This window comes from Setaria viridis, chromosome 1, assembly GCF_005286985.2.
Source record: "Setaria viridis chromosome 1, Setaria_viridis_v4.0, whole genome shotgun sequence".
Taxonomy (NCBI): domain Eukaryota; kingdom Viridiplantae; phylum Streptophyta; class Magnoliopsida; order Poales; family Poaceae; genus Setaria; species Setaria viridis.
This window is the reverse complement of record NC_048263.2, coordinates 37,916,333-37,929,495: the sequence shown is the minus strand read 5'-3', so window position 1 is coordinate 37,929,495 and position 13,163 is coordinate 37,916,333. Positions and strand designations below refer to the sequence as shown.

Genomic DNA, 13,163 nt, shown 5'->3' with positions numbered 1-13,163 from the left:
CGACCTGACCCACCTAGCAGCCCCCTTCACCAACACTAAAGCGAGACTGGCGATGAAACATATGAACCGACACAGTGCACCTGGGCCAGATGGCTTCGGACCGGGGTTCTATGCTGCAGCTTGGGACTTCGTGGAAGGAAAGGTCATGAAATTCATCCAGGCTTTCGTAGATAAGGAAGTAGACAACGACAGGATTAACTGGTCCTACATCGTTCTCTTGCCAAAGAAGGCTGGTGCAACAACTCCTGGCGACTACAGATCCATTTGCCTGCAAAACTGCTCAATGAAGATCTTCACCAAAATGCTCACCTCCAGACTACAGCAGGAAATTCCCAAACTGATTGACCTGGATCAAACGGGGTTCATCAAGGGGCGGTCGATATCAGAGAACTTCATCTATGCACTAGAAATGGTGCAATGCTGCCACAAACGCAAACCGCGCACTTTGTTGCTCAAGTTGGATTTTGCAAAAGCATTTGATTATGTAAACTGGACTAGTCTGCTGCTGATCATGGAAGGTTGGGGCTTCCCAAGCAACTGGTGCTCCTGGAAACCTCAAAATTGGTTATGCTACTCAATGGTTGCTTGGGTCGCTGGTTTAATTGTAAGCGTGGGCTTCGTCAAGGCGACCCACTGTCTCCCTACTTATTCCTCTTGGTGGCTGGTGTCCTCCAACGAATGATCAAAGTGGATGGCGGTGTCCACCATCCTGCCACGGATGATGCTCCATGTCCAGTGCTTGAGTACACCGATGACACGCTGATCGTCCTCGAAGCAGCCAGAGACGATGTCCGCCACCTCAAAGACCTGCTCGACCAATTTGTGGAAGAAACCGACCTGCAGATCAACTTTCATAAAAGCACGGTTGTTCCCATGAACATTGATGACACCGCTGTTCACTGCTCTCCCACAGCTCCTCGACATCCTTGGTTGCAGGTAAGAACAATTCCCCCAAACATACCTTGGAATGCCGCTGTCAAATGTCAAACTAAACCTGAACGCCTTCGCCCCTCTTATCGCTAGGACCAATAGATATCTTTGGTGGTTGGCAAGCCTCCCTACTCAACACCATGAGTCGCACACGGCTGGTAAATGTATTCCTCGACAGTGCCCTCATCTACATCCTCTCTGCAATGCTCCTTCCTCAGGGAACAATTGATGCACTAGACAAATGTCGAAGAGCCTTCCTTTGCTCTGGTGAGCAGTCTATTACAGGTGCCCAATGTCTAGTGGCCTGGGAGCGAGTTTGTGTGCCTAAAGAGCAGGGAGGGCTTGGGGTAAAGGATCTGAAAACACTCAACCAATGTCTGTTACTGAAGTTTCTTCACCGGCTGCACCACCCTGGAGACTCTTCCTCGGCGAAATGGGTCATCGATCCGGTCAACCTCGCCTCTCTGCATGTTAACATCGGTGGATCTCACTGGGATGATCTGAATGCGCTTCTGCCAATCTACCGAGCAATCACAACCTCGAATGTTGGCAATGGTGAATGCATCTCATTCTCGATGGACCACTGGCTGCCAGCTGGACAGCTCATGCATGTGTTCCCGGCGTTGTTCAGTCACTACTCCAATAACACTGCATGCGTGGCTGATGTGCTGGCTGTTCCACTACGAGCTCACTTTGTTCCCCGTCTCTCCAGAGCTGCTGCCGCTGAACTGGCGGCACTGGAAGAAGTGCTAGAAGGCACTGAGCTCTCTGCCACCCCTGATCGACGACTATGCCACTAGCAGCAAAGGATGGTGTGCTCCGCGCTGAGCCGGTATATGCTGTTGCTTGGAGCATAAGAGAAGAACAACAGTGCCCCTTCTACAAATTCGTTTGGCTCAACCATGCACCACCACGAGTGCGCTTCTTCAGATGGCTGCTTGTGCAAAATAAAATTCAGTGCAAAACAAACCTCCTGCTCAAGAACATTGTAGACTCAGCAAGTTGTGATATCTGCACCTTGGGTACGGAGTCGCTTGACCACCCGATTCTCCACTGCTCCTTTGCAAGACAATTCTGGACGGCAATCGGCTCCACCATACAGGATGCTGACAACGTCGAACGTCTATGGGAAGTTGCAAGGCCTCACCACATCCCTTCGATGCATTACTCCACCTTCCTCCTGCTCTGTGCTCGGCAACTCTGGAAGCACGGACACGACATCGTCTTCCGGGGGCAAGAACCATGCCTGCTCCGACTGCTGCTTGCATGTAAAGAAGAGGCACGCCTGTGGCATTGCCGGTTGTCGCGCGCTAACAGCGCGATCGCTGAAGTCTGGTGCCAATCCTTTTGTTTCAATATGTAGCTCAAAAAAATTCATACACGCTTTGTAAACCCGCTGAAACTCCTGTTTTAATGAGCTTGCAAGAAGCTTCATGAAATGAAATTAGGTGGGGATCCTCTCCCCCCCTATTCCTAAAAAAAAGAAAGAAGGCAATTAGTCTAAGGAATATATGCACAATACCAAACAGTATATTGATAAATCGATGATGGCACATGCACAAAAATAGAATTCCTTCCTTCAAACGATGATATTTGACAAGCATGTTAACATACAACCTCCCAAAAATACAAATTGAACCTGAGACCTCCTCCACCAAACAGTCAGTTCATGGTTCATTTGGTTGGTTGGTGAATCGAAAGAAATTTCCAATTAAATCTCTCTCTCTCTCTACATCCATAATGGACCACGTGATCGTGGCTACTAATTCAAACTTCCCTCTCATGATAATTGCTCCTTTAGTGCTTCTACACTTCTGTGCCTTGGAAGAAAGTTCATGAGTTTGCACAGCCTGCTTCACATGTCTGTTATGTTCATGTCTATGCTGGTCCCATGCAGGATTATCATCAACACTAACAAAGAGTAAATATCCTCGATACCACTAAAATTTATAGCGCTTCCCTCAATGCCATTGAAATTCTTAACTTCCCCTCACTGCCATCGTTTCAAATTTCCCTTCCCCTGATTGCCATTTCCATCCATTGCTGTTAAGTTTTCCTCACTGACTAGATGGGCCCACACTCGGAAGAGCCACTTCCGTTCTGCTGCACAATACACCTTGCCCCTTGTCCAATGACAATACAGAGCAGTCCGGGAGCTGGGGGTGGCTGCTCCTCTTGGGCCGGCTCCGGTCACCGTCGCCGGAGCAGACCGACGAGGTGGTCACCGCTGCCGTCCTCACGGCCGCTACTGCACGCAAGAAGAAGGTGAAGTTCATGACGCCCTCACCGGCGCTCGGCGGGGCCTATTTGGCCGCGGCCTCCGGCAGCGCGGCGCGGCACGGGAGGCCGGGACGGCCGTGCTGTGGTGGGAGGAGGCGGGCAGCACGCTGGCGGAGAGATAGCTAGCACGAACTGTTGCTTGTGGGCGTGATATGGAGGAAGGGAGGAAGAATAGAGGTGGGTGAGGAAGAGCGACGTGCCACCGACCGCAGCAGCAGCTATTATAAGGGTAAAATTGTCATTTCACTTGTCACTTAACCCTATTCTAACGGACCCTATTCTAACGGACGGCTAACGGAAATGGCATAGGAGGGAAGTGAAAATTTATCTAGTGGCACCGAAGGAAACCTAAGAATTTCAAGGGTATTGAGAGAAGCGCTAAATTTCACTGTAACATCAACTGCTAGCTTCAGCTCACTGTCCAAATCTACGGCGACCACTGACGACGCAACAGCCACCCATGCAGATGAACCATTGTTTGATGTCACAAGCGAAGAAGCAGGCCTATCATACAGCAGAATAGCATTACGTTGCCGGCTTGTAAATGCAGTCACCGCCTTCAGACTATAAAGCAGCGCATTTGACCTTAACACTAATAGTTCCCTCCACACCAGTACAGATATACATGAACTGCATATCTACTGGGCCAAGTGGACCGTAGATTCGTGGCTTCACTTTATGATTATGATAGGGATTCCACGGTACATAGCGAAAACACCCATCAATTATTTCACCATCTTCATCATCGCTATCCTTGTCATTGTTCACAAATTTGATACTATATTCAAATATCACCGGTGCCGATGAAGAGATCCCTCGAACTGGACTGATTAAAGGCAGATCAGAAGAAACCTGTTTACATATACAACTAAATCTTGAATAAAAAAGAAATTGACTCTAAGGGAAAAATAAGCCAGTTGATAGAACATAGCTTGACAAGTAAACCAGTTGATAGAACATAGCTGAATTGCAATTGATTTATGCCAAGTAAGCCAGTTGGAAGGTTTATGATTGATAGAACATAGCTTGACCAGGACTGAGCTTGTATCAACTATTTCAAAAGCTCTACTTCCCACTGCAACTTGTGCTCCCACTGCAACTTGTGCACAGATAAAGAAAGGGAGGAAATTGTTTGGCTTATGCCATGTTGACGGGCACATGTGGACCACTTCACTGCAACCTCACTAGTTTCAAAGACAGTAGAATTTAGCTCTAGAAGATCTAAGTGTGGTTACAACCCAGAAAGTAAATTAGACATGACCATGAGTATTCAGATTTAAAGATTAAACAAGAATGAAAATAATGTTCTTGCTCTTACAATTCCATACAAGTTTCTGGTAAGCCGAGCCATTTAGAACATAATTTCATATAGTTTTTACTTTGAATGACCTATTTGCATCAACAACATGTTTGCAAGAAACATGGGTGCTATTAGCTCAAGAGGTCATTTGCTCTGGAATCTGGATGCTTGAGGGTTGGAAGCCAGGACAGGAATCAGCAGCTGATGGTGAATTTTACTTCCAGGACAGTATAGATGAAAAACGAACCTTTTTAGTTTTAAACCCACAACGTGACTTCTGCTGCCATAAACAATTTCATTTGGTAAAACGAATATTTGGAACTATCATCTTTCATCGTGATCAGATAAGCTAATTACTATGTCACTACGACAATAGCCATTTACCGCAACAACCTTTAATCACCACAAAGTGAATATACATTAATAAGCAGAAACTTTCTTTCAAAATAAGCAGAAAACGAGCAGGTAAACAAGTTTCAGATCAACTAACCGGTCTGATCACATGAGCATCTTCCTGGGATCGGGAAAAGACATAATCACGCAGATAATCTACGTCATCTCGAATTGCCAAGAAACCATAAACACTCATTGATTCACCACGCAAGAAATTGCCAGCAAAGCGAAGTGAAAAGAACTGAAGAAATGGTGTTGCCTGATATTCGTATGCATAAGGCTGTGTAAAGCGCTTGCTCTTTAGGGGAGCTGAAAAAATAAAACAAAGATAGATAAACCATGAGATCGAATCAGTTTAGAAACAGTTCGTAAAGAAAATAAACAAAGATAGTGGTGTTACTGGGACTGGTTTTGCGCATTTGGTAACACCTGTACCAAAAATAGTAGCAGCTAGGAGAAGGAGAACGGGGCCAGACATCGACATGATCATATCTATCCTTGTCATCAAGTGTTGCATTCACCTCTTCAGTTTTTCTATAGCAATCATCGTTATACCTTTGTCGTTTAGCATCATCCTCTATAAGATATTCTGGAAACAGAAAAGATCTTAAATCACAGCCGGTAGATAAAATAAACGGTAATGCTCAGGAGCGGACGTCCGACGCATCGGATCGCTCTAATCCCCGTCACCATTGTGTTGTTAGTTAATTAAATTAGAACAGTATAAAATGACGTGGCCTAACTTGCACCACACATTTTTCTACTTTCATTCTTTATCTCTCCCAACTGCTCTCTCTCTCTCTCCAATTTCCAACCATTCAGCTCGACGAGACTCCGACGAGCTCAGCGGCCGCATGGAGGCAACGACATCAGGGCAGCGCTCGGACGGGCGAGGAATAAGCAACACGTCATGGCACTCCGACAAGCATGGCAGCGAGAAGCGGTGTCAGTGTGGTGAGCGCGACAGCGACACGGGCAGCACTCCGACGAGCGAGGCAGAGGATTGGCGTGATTTTGCCCGTTTCCCGTGAGCTTATGGATTCTGTGGGGCAAGGCCGTGGCCGATCTACGCACGCTGCCGGAGCCTGGGAAGGGCGTCAGGTGCTGCTCGAGCGTCGGGGGCGCGGGCCGCCGCTCCCCCGCGGCCAGGGGGCGATCCACGCCGGCCGCAAAAGGAGTTGCTCCGCCCACAATGAGCTTGGCCGCCTGGGAGATTCACGAGGAAGGCTGTCGGGCGCTGGGGCGCTGCCGGGCGCGGGCTACAGCTCCCCCGCGGCTAGGGACGAGCCGCGCCGGCTGCCGCCATCCTCCTCCAGCACCGTTTCCTAGTGTCGGATCCCGCTGTGCAGTGCTCCTCCTGCTCAGGTTTGCTTCATGTTGCAAGAGTATGTTTCAAGTGTTTCAGAAGAATGTTGCAAGTGTTTCATGTGAATGTTGCAAAGTAGATCTAGATGTTGCATATGTTTCACATATGTTTTATCTGGATGTTGCATTTTCAATAAAAGATTTGAATGTTTCATGCAACACGAAACAGATGTTGCGGCAGGTTTTTTTTCTCATCATCAACGGATAGCCCCCCGACTGCCATGTTGCAATAGGTATCTCACGATGTTGCAGTAAGGATTCTTGGATGTTGCAAGCGCTGTAGATAAGCACGGGTGTTGCGGATGAACGTATCGTCTGATGTTGCACGATTGATTTTCTGAGATGTTTCGATGTTGCAATAGTTGGCTTTTGTTGTTTCATCTGTCAATTTTTCATGTTGCAATATTTCTTCCCGTACAAGCTCAACCCCAACTCAACATATGATGATTTTTTTTAGAAATATTGCATGAAACATGTGTTCAATGTTGCGGTGGGAATTTTCCCTCACAAATATTATGTTTACATTGAGCTATTTTTTCGTATCTTTTTTATGTTGCAACCATAAATTTTCGATGTTGTAGCTATTTTGTTTTGATGTTGCAACGGAATGTCGGATAATTAGTGGTATTTATTTTAGTACTACTGTAGCCGTCAGATTTAAAACGGATGGTGATACATGCATCCGACGGGAGTTGCTCCCGCCGGATGTCCGGGCGCTAGTAAGCCCCTAAAATAAAAGGCAATGGCAACAAAACAGTCAACTAGATCCTTAAAATCCACACAACAATTTCGCTTTTTTTAGGATAAGTATAAAGCAGACTTGGCAACAACCAGTTGCTCAGATTTAGGCATTACTCCGTTTGGACTACAGCAGCTGTTGGCCGGCTGGCAGCAGCCGAACACACCGGCATGCAATCGCGCTATGAAACCTGAAGCAAAAGTATCAGGGAGGCCTTACCAAGGATAGCTCTGTTGGATTCTGTGAACTCCGCATTCATCCAATTGTACAGAGGTGTTCCAAGGATGGCCTCCCAAGCCTCCTCCTCCTCGCTCTTGGCTGGTGATGGCAGACATTATGACAAAGATAGTGAAAGCACGCCAAAAAAAAAACAGAGGGAGAGATGGAGCTCTGCGGATAAATGATGACATAGATAGAGGAAAAACATGGCAAAGAGTTCAGAGAGAGAAGCAATCTGAATTTAGCGGCGACACCAACCAAGACACGGGGGCCAAGGCACATCAGGCATTGGGGGCAGACGGACAACCGGCAAGATGCGCTCCAGCTCCTCGAAACTTAGGTCCTTCCACGACCTCTCTGCCCGTCCCGCTCCATCAGAGGATTCGCCTGGGAAGAAAAGGATCGGGCACTCCCCGTACTATTGGGCGGGGCGGAAGGAAGCAGAAACGGCGGGAGGTCGCCGTGGATGAGCGAGCAGCACGTGGGTTAGGCGAGAGATGGGCGGATTGGGCTGCGTACGAGGGACCCTGGTGGTGGGTGTTTCAAGTCCTGATCAATTGGGCCTGGCATCAGGTCGGAGCTGGGCTACGTATATGGAAAGAAGATGGATGGAACCTCCTCCTGGTGCAGCGGCCCATCTCGTCGTTTCATTCTATTATTTTCTTTAACGAAATCACTGGTTTTATGATTCTGGCCTTCTCTCCCGACAAGGAGGAAAGGAAACCGAAATCCTGAAGTGCTGCGACTTTAGGAATGAAAATGAAGCACTGGCCTTGTTAGAAGGAAATTTTACTTAAAAAATCTCCAAAAAAAATAACTTAGTATTGGAAAAACAAAAAAAATTCACGCCTGCCGGATTCGAACCAGCAACATAAAATAAGCTGCACATACAACAGACCTCCGCCCTACCAACTGACCTAAGGTCGGTTTTTGTTATTTCTTTCGATTACCGTTGATAGCGTGACCATAACGAAACAGCGGCAACGGATATCTTTGGTGAACTGGAAAGCATTACGCTTTTTGTCTCGTGGAGGTTCATCAGATCGTGGCTCAAGTTCAATTAACATGGCATCTTGACATGAATGGTGACATGTTGTGCCCAACTTCAGGTAGTGCATGTCAATTTTTTTTGTCCAGGAAGGGCTCCGCCCGAATTTTATTACCAAGCATGTCAATTGGTAAGTCAAGAAGTTTACAGATGCACCAATTCATTATACAAAGCCAGTTTGTGAAATGCTGCACAGGATTGATGGAATGACTGTTTCTGGGCCGATGGATTTGGGGAAGCTAAAACCGAGCATTGGATGTACAACAGTACAAGTCTTCCATCAAGAACTGAAGAACACTGTCATTTATTTTCAGTGCAGCCATTCTGAAGCGAGCTCATTTTTTTTTTCCTGAGGCGAGCTCATGTTTTGGGACTCCGGCGCACGCCGTCCTCCTCCCCAACCAACCCCCCCCCCCCCCCCCCCCCAAATTCTGGTTTCTGATTTTATACGTGATTGTTGAATTCTTATTTTACACCGCAACCTGTTTTACTGCACAGCTCGACGGCGTAACTGTAAAAAATCAGAAGCGCTATGCGTGGTTGAATGTTGCCCCTAGCTCCAAGGGTGCAAACGATTGCGTGTTAATTGATGTGCCAAAACAGCACAAGAGGATTACAATATGTAAGTCATCAGGGAATATCTTTAGCCGTACAAATTTAGGAGATATAGTTACATTTAAACACTTCTATTTACTAGAGACCGAATCTACAACAACTTGCCAAAGATATTCCACCGGATCTCTATGAGTTTGTTACATACATCACATGCTATCTAACACTCCTCCTCAATCTGACCTTCCTAGGTTGAGATTGTTCTTGAAGACTTCCAGCTGCTGAACGTTTGGTGAAGCCATCTGCAACCTTTTCTTTCGTAGAGATATGCTCAATTCCAAGTAGCCTCTTCACAACCCTTTCACGTACAAAATGATAATCAACTTCTATATATTTTGTACGTGCGTGGAAGACAGGATTAGCAGACAAATACTTAGCATCAATATTATCACACCATAATTTAGCAGCCTTTGGTGATTGTATCTCCAATTCATACAGTAATGTTTGAATCCACACTACCTTAGCTGTTGTATTGGCCACAACTTTATATTCAGCCTCTGTACTTGACCTTGACACCATCGCCTGTTTACGAGCACTCCAAGATACGAGCACTCCAAGACACAAAATTAGAACCCAAATATACTGCAAATCCTCCAGTAGACCTGCGATCATCTAAACAGTCAGCCTAATCCGCATCTGAGAATGCACTTACAAGTAGTGAAGACGACCTGCAGATCTTTAATCCAACCTTGGTTGTATGTTTCAAATATCTCAGAATTCTTTTCATAACCATCTAATGGACAGTTTTTGGTGCATATAAAAATTGACAAACTTTGTTAGCTGAATATGATATATCTGGCCTAGTCAATGTCAAGTACTGTAAAGCACCCACAACACTTTTGTAGTTTGTAGCATCACTCGGTCCAAGTAAATTACCTTCATATAGAGATAATCTTTTCTGAAGCCAACAACAGTGTAGCTACCGGTTTACAATCCTTCATGCCAACACATTGTAATACATCATTGGTATATTTTTCTTGAGTCAAGATAATACCATTACGTATATCCTTTACCTGTATGCCGAGGAAATAATGAAGCTCGCTAAGATCTTTTAGAGCAAATTCTTTCCTTAGACCCTGCAGCAACACTTGAAAAGCTTCCTGGCTGGAACTGGCAGCAATAATATCATCTACATAGATGAGTATAAATATTGTGATCTTCCCCAAGAATAACGAAGTATCATCCTTAGATGCTTTAAAACCAAACTCTTGTAGTTTTGTACTTAACCTGGAGTACCATGCCCTCAGCGCTTGCTTGAGGCCATATAAAGCTTTATCTAACTTGCATACATACTCAAGTGATGCTTTGTTTTCATATCTAGGGGGTTGCTTCATACATACCTCTTCTTCCAGTATTCCATGCAGGAAAGCATTATGTACATCCAACTGTAGAAGTTTTCATCCTTTAGATACAGCAAGAGATAAAACAATTCTGATAGTAGCTGGTTTAACAATAGGACTAAAGGTATCTCCATAATATATCCCATACCTTTGTTTGAATCCCTTTGCAACCAACCGAGCTTTATATCTATCTAGACTCCTATCAGCTTTTCTCTTAACCTTGTAAACCCATTTACAATCAATAACATTAATACCCTTTTTAGGTGGAACTAAATGCAATGTTGATTTTTCATGAGAGCAGTATATTCATAATCCATAGCAGCTTTTCAATCTTTACTGGTCAATGCCTCTTCTAGATTATGTGGTTCATCGGAAGAAGTAAAACAACCATACTTGATAGTCCCATCAGTATATACCTTCTCTTTACGTATACCACTTTGCAGGCAAGTCCTGGGGTGTGTATTTGTGCCTTCAGATGGTTCCTTGGCAGTCTGGACAGCAGCTGGCGTAGAAGATCCAGCCCATGTATCATCACCTGGTGCCGAGAATCCGCCGGCCCTTGATTCCAGCGCAGAGATTCCCCTGCGCCCGCAGCCGCAACAGGACGTGTGGTGTCGGAGGAGTGGGGCGCCGGGACACCAGCTGGTGCTAGCGCTATGCGACGGAGCGGGGCGGAGGACGTGGCATGTGCAGATTCACCCGCGAGACTCCGAGGCGAATACGGCACAGATCCCACGATAAGTGCAGCAGCTGGAGATCATATGGCGTGATCTTCTTCGTGTCCTGTGCCCTGTGCCCAGCTCATGTCCGTTTGTGTCATCATATGTGCCGATTCCTACAGCAATTTCTTCAGAAATTTCACCAGTTTTATCAGTATGGTTAGAAGAATCAAACATCGGTCCATCTATATGTTCCGCCCCAGAGGATAAGATAGGAAAATTGAACAAATGTGGTGGGAAGAGGGAAATTTATGTACGTAACGGAGCACCAGCATTTGCATGTAATTTTGAGATGGGACAAACTGTTTCATCGAAAATGACATCCCTAGAGACATATACTCGACCAGATGATACATCTTGGCACATAAATCCTTTATGGAGTTGGCTATATCCAAGAAAAATATATTTCTTAGATTGGAACTCTAGCTTATGTTGATTATATGGTCATAGATAGGGCCAGCAAGCACAACCAAAGGTTCACAATGCCAAGTAATCGGGTTTTTGTTTGAAGAGACGTTCTAAGGGAGTCGTGTAATTAATCACCTTGCTAGGGACACTTTTTATCAGATAGGTGGTTGATAAGAAAGCTCATCCAAAAACTTGAGAGGCATGGATGCATGAGCAAGAAGCACTAGGCCAGCCTCAACTATATGACGGTGCTTGCACTCTGCTAAGCCGTTTTGCTGGTGTGCATGAGGGTAAGAGACATGATGAGATATGCTGATTTTATCAAAAAAAGGTGTGTAACCTTTGATACTCTCCTTCCCAATCGGTTTGCATGGCAATAATCTTTCTGTCAAATAATCCTTCAACCATAGTTTGGAACTTTTCAAAAACTTCAGATTTATATTTGAGAAGGTAAATCCAACTAACTTTCTATAATCATCAATGAAGCTAACATAATATTTTTTCCTTCAATAAAATTGGATGCAGGGCCCCAAACATCTGAATAAACAAGTTCCAAGGGAAAACTAGACTCCCTAGATGATCTAGGATAAGGAAGCTGATAACTCTTTGCTTTCTGACAAGCATCACAAACTGACTCTGATTCTTTATTCGATTCTACTAAGCATGGCAAATTATTGCCGCTAACAATTCTAGTAACAATGGGAAACGATGGGTGACTCAAACGACTATGCCAGCGTGCAAGAGATGGCTTGACTACTCCGAAGGCCTGCTTTATTGAAGGAGCTAAAGGAAGTGAGTAGAGTCCTCTGTGGCATCTCCCCCTAAGGATCGTAGTCTTCGTTGCCTGATCCTTAACAAGAAAATAATCAGAATGAAATTCAAGGAAAGCTGAGTTATCTTTAGTAAGACGATGAACAGAGATAAGATTTTTTACACTTGTGGAACATGAAGAACATTCTTTAGATGTAAAGTTCTTGAGGGGCTTGGAACAATAGTATGGCCAATGTGTTTGATCTCCATACCTGAACCACTCGTCGTGTGGATGTGGTCATTGGCCTTGTACTTGTACTTGTCCTTGATGGAGAGTTGCTCAAGATTGCTTGTGACATGATCCGTCGCCCCAGTGTCAGTATACCAGTTGGTATCTACACTGTAGGTGCCCATGGGTGCAGCGACCAATCTCTCATCGGGGACGTAGTTTTCATCGTAGCGATGCCAACATTCAGATGCAAGATGCCCCTTCTTGAAGTACACCTGGTAGAGGGGGTGGGTGTCGGTGGAGTTCCCCGACGAGCGTTGTTGGTTGGGGTTGTAGTTGGGCCGATGCTGCTGACCCTGGTTGCCACGACCACGACCACGACCACGACCACGACCAAGGCCGCGTTCGCGGTTCAGTCCATGACCTCCTGACGAGTTGCGGCCTCCTTTGTTGGTGAAGTTGGCGGAAGAGCCCGAACTGCCCAAGCCGTCCTGCAGCTCGAGCCTTCTCGAATGTGAGGAGCTGCGAGTAGAGCTCGGCCTCCGTGATTGGCTCGACCCTTGTGACGAGGGCCGACATCACTGGATTGAAGTCAGAGTCGAGGCCGTTGCAGATGTGGGAGGTGATTTCTTCATCATCATGCGGTCTTCCGGCTGCCTCCATCTCATCTGCATATCCCTTCATCTTGGTGAAGTAATCAGTGATGGACAGGTTACCTTTCTTTGTGATAGTTATCGCAAGGTGTATGTTCATCGTCCTTGCCTGAGTTTGGACCGTGAACATGCCCTGCACTTCCTGCATGCTTGAGCAACCGTCGTTGCGACTGAGATC

General features: G+C 45.8%; 1 protein-coding gene across 1 annotated transcript; it reads right to left on the bottom strand.

Moving 5' to 3' along the window:
* Positions 1 to 7,188: 7,188 nt before the first annotated feature.
* Positions 7,189 to 13,085, bottom strand: LOC117846429 (uncharacterized). The gene is made up of 3 exons (XM_072291441.1): positions 12,765 to 13,085; positions 12,376 to 12,688; positions 7,189 to 7,325 (listed from the first exon to the last, which is right to left on the bottom strand). Exons 1-3 carry the CDS (start codon positions 13,083 to 13,085, stop codon positions 7,189 to 7,191), a joined length of 771 nt encoding a protein of 256 aa, XP_072147542.1.
* Positions 13,086 to 13,163: the final 78 nt, after the last annotated feature.